This window comes from Opisthocomus hoazin, chromosome 6 (assembly GCF_030867145.1).
Source record: "Opisthocomus hoazin isolate bOpiHoa1 chromosome 6, bOpiHoa1.hap1, whole genome shotgun sequence".
NCBI lineage: Eukaryota > Metazoa > Chordata > Aves > Opisthocomiformes > Opisthocomidae > Opisthocomus > Opisthocomus hoazin.
The window spans coordinates 72387665-72405114 of NC_134419.1; the positions used below are offsets into that span (position 1 = coordinate 72387665).

The following is a 17450-nucleotide window of genomic DNA, read 5'->3' on the forward strand; positions in this document are numbered from 1 at the left end:
CTTCTGAAGGGATAAGGCTTCACCAAATTGAGCTGATGTCAGGAAATGGGCACAGAAGAGCCACAAGCACAGGAGCATTCCATGTCCAAAGTCACTGGATGCAGGACAGGGCAAGGGACTTAAAGACAAAGTTGCTCCCCACTAACTCTCCCAGTAGACCCCTTTTATCACAGCTATACAACACTAAAACCAAAAGCCTTTCCAGCCAAGACAAGCCCCTAAATGCACTGCCACACAGACCCATATAATCCTCTTTAATGTCCCACTGCTGATGTGCTGCTGCCTGGGATTTACCCTACCTCTGGAGCTCCAATCCTACTCTGGGCTCCAGCACACCAATTCAAGAAGTCTATGTCCATGGATTTTGGAGTTTTCAGAGAAACCAATAATTAAAGTTGTTTTCCAGCTTAGCTATAAACTATAACCTGAAATAAATGTTCCTATCTTTCTGGGAACATTTCCAAAGATAAAGCAGACTATAAAAGTACATGCAAAGTTTGCACATTAGTGCATGGAGCTTCAAGGCTGCAATGTAAGTAGTTCAGGCTTTGGGGTTTTTTTTTTATACCTCATCAGGTATTTGGCTTCCCAAGACATAGTAGTATAAAGATGAATGGCAGCTCACATAGGCATCCTCACGCTAGTTCTAAAGCAGCTGCTATACATCCAGTTGGAAGCGTAGCCTCAACAGGTCAATAATCACTCTGGATTTAAGCTATGCTTTAATAGATTTAGGAACCCTACAGCCTCTAGTGGAGCAAGCAAACATAAAGCTGACTCATACATGTCTCACTTATGCGGAGGTCATGGATACATGTTGCAGAGAAGACAGACACAGCTCTGTGTTCACCTTGAGAAAATTCAGCATCAGAAAGCTAAGTGCACTTGCTAATCAAGCAGGTTAGTAAATCCTAGCTTCTTCTTCTTCTGCTATTCTAGATGCTTGGAATTTGGATACTTGCACTGTTTCTGCTCAGCACAGCAGAAGGTAAGCATATGGGGCTGGTATTTATACAGCCTTTCTATGCTGCTATGTTTTGTGAGATACTATTCTACACTATGGTGCCTTAAAACTTACTGATTGATGTTACAAGGCTCACTTTTCTATACAAGAATGGTGAAACAAGTGCGTGTGTGTTGTCATTCCTCTTCACTCTGGAAATCTCACCCTAGAAGCGTGCAAGAAATGCTGGTGTTTTCTATCGCAGAGCAAAGCTATTGCTCTGCCAAGCCTAGGAAATTATTTGTTGTACTCTTCTTTAGTGATGGAAATGGAGAAAAAAGCTGGGAGGCAGCATATTGAGTAGAAGCCACTGGCTTGTATAGTATAAGATTTCTCGTGTACAGTGTAATCAGCTGTTCAGCACAGTCTCAAGTTACTGCTGATTTTTCGCAATATCTTGGCTTGGTATTACAAGAAACTCATCAGCCTTCTTTGTCTCAGGCAAAACACAGCTGGGGAAAGATACCCAAGGTATGGTACAGGATACCCATGGCAGAACTCCACTGAAAACTTTGTTGAGAAGCCACAGGGTGGCTTCTTTCATTGGGGTAAACCATAGCCTTTGAAGATCCTAGAGAGGGCAACCGCTGGTCTTTGCTATCTGTAAACCATAGGATTTTCAAGAAACCAAGAGACCTCCAGAGAACAGATGCTATGAATTATGACTAGCCTGCTCTGCTTCTTTGCTCATTCACATATTATTAATCTGATCTGTGTGCTACAGGTGAAGAAGTTTGCTATGAAAGGCTTGGATGTTTCTCAGATGATATACCATGGTCTGGGACTGTGGAAAGGCCAATCCACAAGTTACCCTGGGATCCAGAAAAGATAGACACTCGCTTCCTTCTATACACAAGAGAAAAACCTACTGACTTTCAAGTAAGAACTATTGAGGTTTAAACATTAGTAAATCACATACAAAAAGAGTAAATAAACACAGGCTCCAGCTGTGTTCCTACAAAGTGTTAGAAATGGCCAAACCTCCACTTTATTCAAGAGACAGCATATTCCAGCTCCTTGGCAGGGTCTCTGGGGCAGAATTCTCATTCTCCTCCAGCCCTCACAAATCAGCACTCCCCCATGCTTTCTGTAGGGCCACTGAGAAGTACTGGGAATCTGTGCATTTTCAAAATCGTTGCGTAGTTTTTTCCCCACAGATAAGATGAAAACACATTAGAATTAAAGTCTTGGCTGCTACAAGATATGTGTCAAAGCTTGCTTTGAATGGAGATACAGATCTTAAGCCATAGTCATGTAAACATTCGCAGATGAGCTTAAGATTGCATAACTTTTAAATGCCTGTACAGGCAAGCATAGTTCAGGTCTTTGCAATTTTGCTAAACTATTTACAGAAAACAGATTTAAATGTTTGTTAATTTAACATCTACAACAGACGATCTCTGCAGATGACATCTCAACAATTAAGTACTCAAATTTTAATGCAAGTAGGATAACAAGATTTATCGTACACGGATTTCTAAGTAATGGAGAAGAAAGCTGGATGACAGACATGTGCAAGGTAGGTACCACAGGGAAATCCTGGCCCTGTGAAGTTCCTTATTTTGCGTTTATAAACACTTTCCTATAAATTGCCTGTTTGCTCTATTTCTAACCAATTACTCTCATGGTACTTGTAGTGATAAGAAGGGGGAAAGAGGCCACATTTTCAAATTGTTACCACCTTGAACATGTAGCTCTGCCCCTTGAGGAAAAGCACGAGATAAAATGCATTCAGTTCTTCTCTTTGGTGAAGTGAGTGACAACAGGACTTGGCTCAATAAGTGTCCTTTTTTTGTGGGGGAAAATAACACAAACCCCGGAGGAAGATACTGCTTAGGAACTAGGGCGATTCCAGAAATAACTGCAGACCCATAACTATTGCATCATATTTCTCCAGACAAGAGACAGGTTTCTAGATGTGGCAAGTCCATCACAAAGGTATGGGCTGCCACGTGGGTGTTGGAGGCTGAGGATATGGGCTGACCATTAACAGAAACCATAAAGCTGTCGAAATGTACATCCAGAAGGGACCTCAAGGGGATCATTTTGAACAAAGCTTTCAACCTAGGCTGTGAACAGTGAGTGAAGCAAAGCACTCTATTGACTTTTGTGCTAACTCCCCAAGTTATTTCTTAATCCTGTCCCTATACGAAGTTGCGATTCCAGCTTGTGGTCTTCTCAAATCCTCTAAACGTGCTTTCTATCGCAGCTGCAGCTAATGAAAGTCACTAGTCATACAGCAGAGCAAAATACTGGTTGATGGCATATGATGCTTTTAGGATAAGGTTTTTCAACTAGCTATTCATACAATTACCATTGTGTTTACATTCTATGTTCCTATTTTACTTATGAAAACTTTATGAGAAACAGTAGAAAGTCCACTAAAATCAAGTTATTTCACATTTATTGCAGCCCCGTTACCTGCTTCTCTTTGATACTAGGTCAAAAGAAAATAAATTAAATCTTTTTGACAGTTTCTCTTTAAAAAAAAAAAATCCATGTTGATTATCACTTAATGAACATTGGGGAATGACTGTTGGATTTGTTAATTAATTTGTTCAAAGTATCGGAAATAGATTGATATTTTTACAATTCAGTTTTTTTTCATTTTACAATACAGTCTCTCGTTTTCCATTCTTAAAAAAGAGATTTTTTCTAGAACCTCACAATCAACGAGATAGGTCACATTTTGCTTCAGCTAGTCCCTTAATTTCTTTTGATCAATTTTCATGAGGATGTAGAGACATGAGATAAACCTTTGAATTCTTTCTCTATTAAGATTGCCTATGTTGTATCACAATACTCCATTTATTAAAATATAAAATATAGTCTCAGTGAATCTTTTCAGTAAAGAGTGGAGCAAATAGGAATGTGAATACATCAGCCCTCCTACGTGTATCTGTTAATTCATTTTCCTTCCCATTAAGTAATAAACCTATATGCATATTTGTTTTTACCACTTCTAATACAGCCACAGATGCTTCTATTGACTTTTTTGTCCTTTGCCATTTGTAACTTATTTTAGATACAAACAAAGAAGAATAAACATACCAAAGCTGCTAAAGCAAAATACATTCAGCTAAACAATCCAGCTCAGAGGAGAAAAGAAAAGCTTCAGATTCTGTAGCAGACAATAAAGTATCTGCCTATATATACATAGTCCCAAATAAAGCCATAAATCTGAAATGAATATTCAGTGACACCAGCAACTTATGCACCCTCTTCTAAAAATCACGGACACTTTCTTACAAATCTGTATCAGAAACAATTATTTTTATCATCAAAAATATAAGTTCTAATTTAATTTGAATTGAAGTACTTTTAAATCACTTAACTGAATCAGTACTTGCATAGAGCTCTTATTTACTGTTACATACAAAATTTCATTGAAATGAAAAATTAAAAGCATCAGTATTTATATTGTTTTCCCCTTCTGCAAAAAAATCCTGCTGTGGGTATTTGGAAAGATGGTGTGGCAATTACCACAGCATACCACCCTGTTTCAGTATTGCATCCCTATTTCAGCACTGTGTGAGCGCACACACGCCTCTGAGGAGGCACTACCACATACACAGGCTAAGGTTTTGGTTCTTAAAATGTTCTCATAAAAGTTTCAGGCAACATTTATGAGCTGAGCTGTAACAAGCAACATGAGTCAATTCCAGATTCTATTTACTATGGGGCTCTTTGGTTTCTGCTTTCATTTTACAAACAGAGGATGCTTACTGTGGAAGATGTGAACTGCATCTGCATAGACTGGGAAAAAGGCGCAAAATGTCAGTACACCCAGGCATCAAACAACATCCGTGTTGTGGGCGCTGAAATCGCTTATTTTGTAAATGTTCTTAAGGTAAGAATCTTACAGCGATATAAGCTATAGTTATAATGCTGATCTGAAAGAAATACAATTTAGAAACTTTCATGAATGTGAACGTAACCAGCAGAAAACATTTTCTTTTACTCAGTGATCAGTTCAGAAATTCTGCTGAAAATAGACTCTTTTTTTTTAAAGTTAGAGAACTCTGCCATAACAGCAGGCTTAGCCTGCTTAGGGATATGAAGTTCCACAAGGCATCCCCATAGAGACAGAGCCCAGAGAGGTTGTGGAGTCTCCTTTTCTGGAGATATTCAAATATCTGGAGATATTCAAAACCCGCCTGGAGAAGGTCCTGTGCAGCCTGCTGTAGGCGATCCTGCTTTGGCAGGGGGTTGGACTAGGTGACCCCCAGAGGTCCCTTCCAACCCCGAACATTCTGTGTGATAGTACAGCCAAACAGTTATTCCATAGATGTTAATAGAGGTAAAGGGTTGTCTAGTTTTAAATATGCAGAGATAATGGACACAGAAACTGCTTTTTTATGGAGACAAAACCTACCAAACGGCTCTTGAGAATGCCAGAAAACCAGCTGGCAGCCAGCAGCACCTGGAGGACAACTGTTCTCCAGTGAGCAACATCATCTGGGGACAAATAGGACCTTCCCAGCTGCCTCAGGGGAAAGGAGATGTGCCTGCATCTACAGAAGGTGCCACGTGCCCCATTTCTTAGCCAGCTTTCAACATGCATATCCCATAAAAGAACTATAAATTACTTGAATAGACATAACACTGGGTCTAGGAGTGCTCTGACCCATGTCTCACTCTCTACATCTGGATTGCAGCCACTGAATTACCCTCCAAAAAGGCTGAAGGCATCTCTCATCTCTCATGTCCTCCTCCAGCTGCATGCAGTGCCTGACCTGCCAGGTGTGACTAAGCGCTCCTGCCTGGCTGAATCTTGCAAGGCACATAAGCATCCTGTGAATCTCAGTGGGTCTAGGATGTAAAATGGATACAGAGCCTCTCAGGACTCTGTTGATGGAGCTGTTTAGAGTTTTAAGAGCCTCCAAAGGAGGGCAGCAGCTGAATAAGGAGTTTTGAAAAACCTAAGTATTGGACAGAAGTACGTAAACTAGCAAAGAGATGCTGTTATCCTATAAGAATTCCTGAGGCTGCAGTCAAAATACAAGTAGCTTTTCAGCCCCTTTATACTCTTCCTTATCTGATGAAAACAGATGTAATAATTTTTTATATTGCTATTTTCTTAGGAACAATATGGATACTCTCCAGCTGATGTTCACATAATTGGCCACAGCCTTGGAGCACACGTGGCAGGTGAGGCTGGCAGGAGGCAGCCGGGGATTGGAAGAATAACTGGTAAGTCAGTGACTTCAGTCCCAGCTCATACTAAAGACACCACTGCTTAACAAAATGTTGCTGTTCATTTTCTCTTATGATTGTATCTGACTGTGGGCTGTAGTTTAGTCAAGGATGATTTGGACATCGTAGAACTCAGCCTCCCCTCACAGTACACCAAGGAGCGGTGCCCTGGCTGTGGAAAACAGGCAGTGTGATAATTATTTTGCCTGCATATGTACAGACAGCAAAGGAAAGGTTCCATACAGCTCACAGAGCCCGAAGAGCCCCCACAATACATCAGCTGACTTGCTGATACACCTTAATGGTTGTGGCAATCTCCACAGAGCTTGCTTTCTGGTGCTTCAACTTAGCAGTGTCACTGCCCAGACCAGTGCTAGTTTGGAGCCGGACGGAAGCGATGCTCTAAAATAACAATATTTCATTGTCGCTGCTAAAAACAAACTCACAATAACTAACACACAACCAGAACCAACTTTAGCTGCCGTGATTGTTTTTCAAAACGATGTGTCCAATACTACTGTAATAAGACAGACCAGGAGAGTAATCCCTGCCTCCCTTGTCCTAGCAGCTCTTCTCCTGCCATTTTCATCTTTCCTTAATCTGGACTGGTATATAGCAGCACATCTGATGCACATCACCCATGGCTTGCAGGTCCCTCCAAAGCATGCTAGAAGCAGCACAACAGTGAGAAGTTAGTTGCTTTGTACTGCAGTTTTGCTAACAACTATCATTTTCCAGAAAAAGACAGACTAAACGTGATGTTTCAGAAGCAGTAGGCTAACCTTCCTGATATATCACCCATTATCACCTTGCTTTGCTATATCTACGTAATGTATTCTCCTAGATGAAAACCTTAACAGTAATTATCTTTTATTTTATTCCCAGAAAACTTCCTAAAGTTTAATTTCTTCACTTAACTGTTGATTCACTAAATTTCTGTATTTCCTTGGCAGAAGAAATTGAGTCACATAGGATTCTATCATCTGTCCAGATTCAAGTAGACTCTGTAAGAAACTGCACTCATACCTAAAGAAACAGTCAGCTTTTCAACTGAATCCTCTTTCTCTTTCTGAGAGAGATCACAGGTGTTATGTTTACACAATCTGTCCTAGTTTGAGAAACATGAGCTCACTCTTACTTTCCAGATAATGTCAGAGCTGACCGACAAATGATAAAGTGCGCACACATGCACACACACACACCATTTTCACTACGTTCCCAAGTAATAGTGTGTTCCTTCTAAGCCCTCCCACATTTATGAGTCCATTTTTAAGAGGTGCGATGTTGTTCTTTTAATTCTTGGTCAGCTGTACTGATTTAGTTTTCATTTCCCCAGCACTGAATTGCTCTGCTGTCTTTCCCTGCTCCAAGCTGCACACTCTACGCTCTGAGAAAGCGAGGAAGCCTCTGGCTACTGCTGAGCCAGGTTTTCCTGCTCAGTTCTTTCAGAAGAGGTATTTTTGGTTCTGTTTTGTTTTATAGCTGTCCACATATCACTCTGAATATGCAGACTGTGGACATCTTCCACTGGCCCCATAAACTGTGTCTTGCAAGACACAATGGATCAAGCCTCTGTGACTATCGACCAGAAGAGTTTTCGTCTTCCCTCTGATCCAACAGCAAGTTTTCATTTTTCAGCATCCTTTGACTTGTAACTTGCACCCTATCCACACTAACTGAGAGCAAACAACTCTAGAACCATTTTCAACACTGCAAGACTTAAGTGATGAAAATGTGTATGGCCGAGAGGCAAAGCGAAGCTCCATGGCAGCGCAGGAGCATCAGTGCAACGCAGCCACCGCACAGCCATTCGCCATATCCCCGCGTTGTTCCTCATGGGATTTCTTAAATTGTTTAACCGACTCTTTAAAAAAGCACATGGCAATCAAATAGGTGTATTTATTGCAATATGAATTCATTTCTAAAAAAGATATTTCAGAGACTTCACAAAGCAGAGATGCCATTTTGAGTATTTTAAAACCTCCAATACTCTCCCAGAGAGCAAAACTGAAAAGAGGTATTATCAGGTAAACGTGTGAGCAAACCACTCCTTTCTCAAAACACAGGTAACCCACCCTGCAGTCTGCATTCTTCAGCAAGTTTTTAACATGTTCAGCACTTCCAGAGTTTAAAGCTATGGGCCGGATCTCCTTATTCATCATGCAGGCAGTGCCAAGGGCAGTGTGCATTAAGCAGTGACTTTTCATACACAACAGACAATTTTGGATATTAATAACACAGCCCTTTTCAGTTTTTACTTTTCCTCAGGGATTTCAGGCTTGGTGAACCTTGGACTAACAAGTGTACAAAATTCAGTCTAAAAGCAAAACCAAATCTGCTGCCCTGGGACAACAAGAGATGCAAGTATAAGGCAGCAAAAATTCTGCTATTTGCAAGATTTTACAAGCTCCTGAAATTGCTGGAGCATTTTGGGAAGTAAATGAATTCCGTTTTCTGCTAGGATCAAAAGCAAAGGCCATCACTTCAAAACTAGATGTTTTTCCAAAATCTGACTGGAACCAGAAGATGGCAGGCTGGTTTCAACACCTCCAAGCACATGGGGTGCTATCAGCATCCATTTTCATTTGGGTACGCTGAAACAAGGTACTCCAGAAATCATGCAGATAGACCAGTTATGTGGGATGCAGACACAGGAACCTCCATTTGAGCAACATTATCAAAGGGAAGTTCAATCAAAAAAAAGTTATATCCAAGTGTTGGGATTCAATATTGATGTAAACACTAGAATTTAAGTGGCTTCACACAGGTAACCCTTTCTCCCTCTTGGGAGAAAAGCCACTTGGTAAGAGAAAGCACACACTATCACTTTATTAATGCCTGTAATACTTATATATAAGGAACCATAGGCAACTCTATATGTGATACTCATTTTATGCAATCATAACATTGTGTAAAATGATACATCTGTATCTCTTTATATATAGATAACACTAGATTTTGCTTTCAGGACTGGACCCTGCACAACCTTATTTTCAAGGCACTCCAACTGAAGTCAGACTGGATAAATCTGATGCAGAGTTTGTTGACGTTATCCACACAGATTCAGCTCCCACAATCCCCTACTTAGGTGAGTATTAAGCTCAACTGTATTAATACCGAGTGCTTTATGCTGTGTGGTGCTTAAGCATCCAAATCATTCAAGACTCCATTATGCTGGGTAGTGCATAGACACAGAACAAATAACCCATACTGGTCACAAACAGCTCATCTCCTAAAATACCAAGCACAGACAAACTTCAAGCCAGAAGCTATACGTATAAGACAATATTAATTTAAAACGTACTTACCCCTATTTTAAATGCTTCAGGTTTTGGCATGAGCACAGCTATAGGACACCTTGACTTCTATCCAAACGGAGGAAAGCAAATGCCAGGGTGTGGGAAGAACCTTATTTCAGAGATCATAGATCTCAATGGCATCTGGGAAGGTAAGTGTGTTGATCACACTACAAATTCAGGGGAAGGTCACCCCTCATAATGTAACCACTTAACTTTTCCTAATTCAGGTGTTTTGCATTAACTTCTGGTGTGTCCACCAGCAATAGCAGCTGCAGAGGGCAGTGAAACTGTTAATATGCTCAAAACATACCATTTTCCAGAGCTTATTTGAAAACAAGACAAAAGGTTTGCCTCTGGAAAATATGCCTTCTCTAAAGTATCTAATAGCAGAAACTGTGCCAAAAATGTTGAAGGGTCTGTAACAACATATTTCACTCTTTAGTTGCCCAGCAGCAGTGCTGGGTGGAGTAGGGCACCGATGCTCACAGCTACTTCTGGCAGGGTACCTGCACCTGCAATTCTTCTGAGGTAGAGCAATTTTACTTTTTTTTCAATTACCTATTACAATCTGTGTTGCATTAAAGCAATGTCATTGTGTCTATCTGTAGTCAGCTAAAAAAAGATTGGCACGTAGCTGCTCAAATACACTGCTCTGTTGTTTTACATGGTTCTAATAAAAGCTCTAAGTATTGGAAAATTTCTGTGTCTTTATAAAGTTAAATTTAATAAAACAAGATTTCTGCTGTAGACACTTCTAAGTATATTATCCGAGCTCTTTCTTACATTACTGAAAACACCTTAAACTCTGGGAATCCATGAACTTATTTGTGATAACTAGCCTTTTTCTCCAGGTTTTATTCAATGCAGTTGGAGGCATTACTTTTTCTTTCTTTTTTTTTTTTGATAGACTAAACTTGTTATCGATAATGGGGAATTAAAGCACAAAGAAATAACTGTGTTGTATATGATCTTCTTTTTAACTTAAAGTCAGGCAAATAAAGGCAACACAAAGGAAAATAATATATTCATTATTTTAATTTTAAGAGTCTCCCTTCCTTAAGCACCCCCCAAATAATAATAATTTTGTTTTGAAGTCCTCAGCTGGAGCAAATCAGCATTGCCCTAGGAAGTTCACTGTTAAATACTTTTCATTTGGGTTTCTTTTGTTATGGTAATGCAACTGTTGCCTACAAAAGACCTGTTTCATGCTGTTCTCATTTCTATTGTGAAACTCGGTCAGATTGCTCGAGTAAGTGTTTGGGAGGGAGGGGAGGGCAGGGGCTGCACAGTCGGTCTCCACAAAGCATTTCAAGTTTGCATTTTCTACCTGTTGAGCCAGCGACATTCCCTAGAGCATCAATTCATTGCAAAAGCAAGATTCAAACCTTACGTTTGATGCTCCAAGGATTGCAACGAGGCTTTTGACGAGGAATGATGCATCCCAATAACGCGGCAAGGGTTGCACCAGTATCTCTCCTCGAATGGTAACAGGAAGGAAGAACTAACCTGGGAGCATCTTTTCGCAGGACTTCGGGACTTTGTGGCTTGCAATCATTTGCGGAGTTACAAGTATTACTCTGACAGTATTATCTACCCGGATGGATTCCTAGGCTATTCTTGTGCTTCATACAATGTTTTTGAAACAGTAAGTATTTCTTAGCACCTCAGAATAGACCATATGAAAAATAGTGGCTCTTCTCTAGTCATCTGAAATTCAATTTGCTTATGCTAGTTTGCACCCAGTGAGTGCATCTTCAAGAGAAGCAAGTGTCTGACATCCAGAAGTATTATAGCTCGTGCAGCTGACATGGGTCAAAGTAGGAAAAGGCAGTAAGAAAACAGGGACATCCCTGGTTCTACGCTGATGGGACAGCCCTGAGGTACTACTGGAGCTGATGTGGCTTCCCAAGCCTTCTCTGCTGCATCAAATCGGGGAGAGGTAAGGAGAGCCTGTCCCTGTAATCACCAAATGTATTTATCAAACAACAGCAGTGAGTGGAATCCCACACTGTAGCAGGTGAGCTTAAAAATACTTAAGCTTAACACAGCTTAAATGTCTTCTTTTCAAAACAATAAGAAGTAAAATAATATGTGATGACCTGATGGGGTCAGTCCATGATCAAAGTACTTTGGTGACTTACAATGGCCTCAGGGACAAAGCACAATGGTTTATGGACCAAGGTCAGGAGGCTCTTCTCTGTCCCAGACTGGGAGATAGGGAACAAGAGCCTAAGAGTAGCAGGGAGGTAACCGGCTCATCATATCCTCCACGCAGCACAGACAGAGGTATAAACTTACACAGTGCTTAGATTGACCTTTACACATTAATCATAGAATCATAGAAAGTTTTGGGTCGGAAGGGACCCCTAGAGGTCATCTAGTCCAACCGTCCTGCAGCGAGCGGGGACACCGTTAACTAGATCAGGTTGTTCAGAGCCCTGTCCAACCTGGTCTTGAATGTTTCCAGGGATGGGGCCTCCACTGCCTCTCTGGGCAACCCGTTCCAGTGTTTTCACCACATTCTGGGCAGGTGATAGAGATCACAATTCTCGGATCACTTTGGGACAAGATGACTACCTGCTTCTGCCACCATAGTAGAAAGCTGCTTTTATGACAAAAATTAATGTTGTTTTCAAGAAAAAGCCTTTCTTGACACAACCTGAAGGTATAGGGAGACATCATTCTTTCTCCTCAGTTTGTGGGAAGGAAACCTCCTTCTCCCTGCTCCAGTTCAAAACTACTCAAGTATGTCACTGATGTGGCTGGATTGAGCTACATGGCATGAGAAAAAACATAGTCCCCTGAAAAAACAGTGCCTTTGAGAAAGTTGGCTAGCTTCTAAGGTCTTTCTCAAGTCACAGAAAGGGTCACTGGAAATTTGTTGTTGCTGTGATACAGGGCCAGTTAGGTGGATAAGTTAAAAATAAGTCCTATGACTATTTTTTTTTTCTTGGCCGGCTGAATAATTTTATTAATAGATGCATTTTCTTTCACTAGGGAAGCTGTTTCCCATGCCCGCAAGGGGGATGCCCAAATATGGGTCACTTTGCAGATAAATTCAAAGGGAAAAGTCAATCTGATTTCCTGAAACTTTACCTGAATACTGGCGAGGCCGAGGATTTTGCTCGTGAGTTTCAATTGCTTCCATTGCTACCTACCCCATGTACACAAACCTTTTTGTTTTCCTGGTTTACAATTAATTTTAACAGATGAATGGACCTCATAGCAGCGCAACAGCTCTTCAGCCCTTCATGCCCTTTCCTCTTTTGCTCCAATACTAGTGTCAAGTTTTGGGCCTTCCAGTACAAGAAAGATGTTAATGAGCTATAGAGTCTAGTGGAGGTCACCAAGAAGTTTAGTGGCCTGCACTATGAGGCGCAAGGAGAAAGGAGAGGATAGGCAATGGACACAAGTAGCAGCAAGGGAATTTCTTATTAAATAGTATGAAAATTACCGTCACGATGACAGGGGTCAAATGCAGGAAGATGGGCCCAGAGAAGCTGGTAAATCTCTGTCTTTGGAGACATTCAAAACTCCGCTTGACAAAAGCCAAGAGCAAGCCGGTCACAGCTGGCCTTGCTTTGAGCAGTGGATGGAGCAGATGACCTCCTTTACAACCTCAGTTGTCCTAAATGTCAGCTCTCACAAGACTGTTCATCCTTCGCCTTTGTAAACAAGAATTAGAGGAAGAGCTGCTTTTTGTAATTGAGTGTTAAGAGAAAGTTCCCACCTGCAAACATGATTTTCCTTGAGCTTCAGCATTTTTTTACCATTCTTCTACACTGCTTATATTCTAGTATGTATCCATATTTATTCCTAACGCCTCCTTCTTTCCAGCTTCTCTGTGTATAAAAACCTTCATGGTCAAAATGCTGAGGTCTATATTGTGTTTATGGACTAGGTGCTTTTCTTTTGCCCCCGCTTAGAAAGTAACACAAATGTCTACCCATTCCTCATGTTGATCTCATCAGGACACAATGACAGATCTGACTCACTGGTGGTTTTTTTGTATTGGTTTTCCGTGGTCAGAACCCAAGGAAGAACAACGAGCACCAGGATTCATGTGTGAGGGCATTGTGTTGACCCCGCTGAGTCTAGCCAGCCTGTGATGTAGCCTTGAGCTGAAAGCAAAGGGCGGTGATCATTTTCTTTTGCTTTGAACTACAGTGTACAGACCCAAAAAAACCCAACACTTGGTCTTTTGAGGACTGTTTCTTCCTGGGTACCATCTAACTTACTATATTTCTTTTGTGTAGTTTGGAGGTACAAAGTAACTGTGACCCTCTCTGGAAAGAGGAAAGTAAGAGGATATGTAAATATTGCCCTGTATGGAAGCGGTGGGAACACAAGGCAGCATCAGATCTTTAAGTAAGTTAAAAATTTAATAGAAAAGAAACGTCTCTTCTGGAATGTTTAATTCATATTTTTAATGAATATTTCTGTTTAAACTGATCTCGTATAAGAGATCAAATTCTGCTCTCGTTGTAAGTGCAGTGACAGTTCACTCACTCAGGGTTTACGTTTGATAGGAGAAGGCTAGACTGGAGGATATTAAAATGTTGGAATTTGGTGTCGCTTGTTTGCTGTCCCGCTGAGGTCTTGCTGGACCTACACTAGCAGAGTTCTGATCTTTTTGTCTTTCAAAGGCTCATAAAACGTTGCTCTCACAGCTGCTTACAGCTATAGTTACCTCATTATTTACCACACACAAAGCCACTTTTTGTCGCTCGTAAATTTGCCTACTTATGCTGAAGCTGCCTGCTTGCCTCATGTGGTTGTGTTTATTTGCGTTTTTCTTGTTTCTTTCAACTGAAATATCTGAAATGATGAAAAATATGGAGACAGTGTTTTGATGTGGGTTTTGGGGTGTTCTTTTTGGTTTTGGTTTATTAACAGCTATGTCACTTCCACCTTTCCAAGAAGGACTTCACACCTTGACGCTTGGCAGTAGGTGTTTGCTATGATTTGGTCCCAGTTTGCAGGCATTCAGGCATCCACCTGAGATCAGTCTGCCCATACTGAGCATGCTCCAGCACTCTCTACCTGTTATATGCAGGGCCTGTGCCAATTCAACTGCTGCAAGTGAACATGTTTTTCAATTTTTTCCCCAGCAAATCTTGCTCTAACCAACCAAGCACCACTGTGGTTCTGGCAAAGAAACAAAGGCAAAGGGATTTTTTGTCCTGTCTCTCACTACTTCCACTACCAAAAGCCTTTTAATCTGGAGGAGAGTAAACATCCCCCTCTGAAGGCAGATGAATGAGAAAGTGCAAAGCTAGGGGAAGGAATAAAAATCCTGTCTTTTTCGTGAAGCTTCTTACAAGTGTAGAGGTTTTTTCTGGGTGATTCTCCTGGGTCCTCTGCTTTTTTTTCCCTTCTCCTGTATCTCTCAGGTCATGTCTACAATAACAGTTCTGCAGTGATAAAGGCATCACACAAATGTCTCTTGACTTCATGCAGAAAGGGTAAATTTTAGAAAGTAGCCCTTGACCTTCAGGGCATGAGGGTGGAAGAGGGAAAAGGAAGAGGATCAGAGAAGCTTTGGCTCATATTCAGTGAGATGTAGTAGCTGAAGCCATTACAAACCTTAGACTGCTGCCATATCCAGCTTGCTGTATTGATGCAACAGGAAATATCTATCCAGATTATAAACTATGGTGACCCTAGGGCAGATGCATACTGAACTCAGCTACAGTGCTGCAAGTGTGGGAATCTCTGCCAGAGAGAAGGGCTGACCAGCTGGTGGATAATCCTTTCAGCCATCCCAAACAGATCCAACATCTGTATCATATAAATCAATTAACATTAAATGAAGTTTCATTTATGAACAAAACCTCCTGCCTATATAACCAACAGGGAGCAAGCTCTACCTTCTCCACAGGGATTGTCCTGTACCTGGGTCTTCACTGCGAATTGTGACAGCAGCACAGCAGGCCTACCTGCCTTTGCTTCTTCTGACGAAGACTGATTTGAGATTAATTACTTTGGAAAATTGGCAATAACATTGCTATCATATTAGAAGCTAAATATTGTCTGTCTTCTTATTTTCTACTCACTTGCTACCACAGCAAATCAGTTGATGGGACTGGTAATCAATATTAAATGCCAGCAAGCCTCACATCCACAGAATGTTATTTTCCACAGGGGAACTCTCCAACCAGACAACACTTACACAAACTTCATTGATGCAGAAGTTAACATTGGAACAGTTACAAAGGTTAAGTTTCTTTGGAATAACAACTGGATAAATCCAACTTTACCTAAACTAGGAGCTGCAACTGTCACAGTACAATCTGGAGAAGATGGAAAAGAGTACGTATATCCATTGTGAGAATTTTGAAAGTTATTTGGGAAGATAGGTGACAAAATTATATGTGGGGGGAAAGCATTTTCACAAGAAAAGATATTTAAAGCATTCAAAGGCTCAAGAAAACCTTTTATTTCCTTCCTTTCAAGACACTGTTCATCCATATTTCAGTTCACTACTACTTCAACCCTTTGCCTTAAATAGCTTCAAAGAAAAGCCTGAAATATTTACAGGCTTCAGAAGAGCAAACTTTCTATATGACCCTTTGGGTGACAAAAATAAGTGCTGGCCTGGATTGTCAGCATCATTCTTGCCAAGCTCCTGCTGTCCACAAGAATGGGTTATCTGTGTTGGAGCTTGTGTTAGGATGTCTGATTCACTGTCAGCTGGAATCAGCAGAAGTTTTCCGTTGATATTGATGGTCCCTGAGATGATGATCAACAAGAGAGAACAGTGATAATAAGCCTACCCTTCCAATGAGCAAGGAGAACACCTGGAAGGTGCGCTTAAAAGGCTAAATCTAAAGTCAAGGGAAACAGGCTGAAACTGATTTCTATAGACTTCCTGGAATATGGCTGGGATGCTCAGATTGTAGAGGTATGATTTACTGATCGAGCTTTACTCATTTTCTTGGACTTTTTCACCCTCTCATTTGCTTGTTCATTTACACTGTGTCATCCACCCCGTGGCTGCGTAGCTAGAAGAGCAGATACAGTATATGTTTTAGATACATATATAAATTCATAGTTAAAAGGCCATCACTTAAAAGGTGACACAGGAGATGATAGAAACAGTTTCAAGCAAAGCAAAATGATCACAGCCCAGCAGCATTACCTTTCAGCAGAGCTCCTAAGACCAATGGTAGCTCCTATTCACCAAAGCACACTGCTGAAGAAACGTACTTCTGTAGATAGGCACCCACACTTCTATTGACTCATGTCCTTCGCACAAGTAGTTGTGATCATCTACATAGTGATCGTAGCACAAAATCTGGAAGAAAAAGAAACTGTAAACCAAAAGGAAGGCAGGCAGTCAAACAGAATTAATACAGTCCATCAATACTTTCCCCAGCAGTAATATTTCAAACTTAGGAGCTGAAAGTATGCTGTGTTCACCTGTGTCAAATGACAAATCAGATTGCCTTCTATTAAAAGAAAAAAACAAAACAAAACCCACTTGTATAATCTCAACAAAAGCTGACAACTCACGTTGCTTGCATTTTTTGTTTTCTTCAGATTCCATTTCTGTGGTTCTGAGACGGTGAGGGAGGATGTTCTGCAAACTCTTACTGCTTGCTAACAGCACGTACAGATGCCCAGACTCTTGCTACCAATAAAAGCTTTTCATGTGTAAAACACTGGGGTCTGCAGTCACTGCAGTTCTGACACTGGTGATGTGTGTTGGGGGCTTTTTTGCTGGTTTGGGAAGGGGGGTGGAGCAGATTTAAGTGTGTGGATACCTCTCTATAGAAACAGAAATTTTAGGAGTGAACGAGCCAAAGCCCCTTGAAAAATTCCCCTGATTTCAGCCTGTTTGAAACTAATTTCAGACAAGAGGAGGAAAGGCAGCAGGTAACAGAATCTGGATAGTGGTTCCTGGGCAGTACCAAGAGAAAGCAGATCTGCTTGTGAGTAGGAGAGGAGAG

General features: G+C 40.9%; 1 protein-coding gene across 1 annotated transcript; it reads left to right on the forward strand.

The window, feature by feature from the left end:
- The first annotated feature begins 939 nt into the window (after positions 1-939).
- Positions 940-17104, forward strand: LOC104329498 (pancreatic triacylglycerol lipase). Its single transcript, XM_009934623.1, has 12 exons — positions 940-988; positions 1728-1882; positions 2397-2522; positions 4719-4853; positions 6088-6196; positions 9168-9287; positions 9528-9647; positions 11025-11143; positions 12496-12625; positions 13755-13866; positions 15643-15810; positions 17041-17104. The coding sequence occupies exons 1-12, from the start codon at positions 940-942 to the stop codon at positions 17102-17104; spliced, it is 1407 nt and encodes a 468-aa protein (XP_009932925.1).
- Positions 17105-17450: the final 346 nt, after the last annotated feature.

What these genes read in the sequence shown, in the direction of transcription:
- LOC104329498 (XM_009934623.1), top strand. Translation starts at nt 940, where the DNA reads ATGCTTGGAATTTGGATACTTGCACTGTTTCTGCTCAGCACAGCAGAA. An exon ending in GGGGATTGGAAGAATAACTG is followed by an intron (nt 6,197 to 9,167) that starts GTAAGTCAGTGA and finishes TTTTGCTTTCAG; the next exon opens with GACTGGACCCTGCACAACCT. An exon ending in AGGCAGCATCAGATCTTTAA is followed by an intron (nt 13,867 to 15,642) that starts GTAAGTTAAAAA and finishes TATTTTCCACAG; the next exon opens with GGGAACTCTCCAACCAGACA.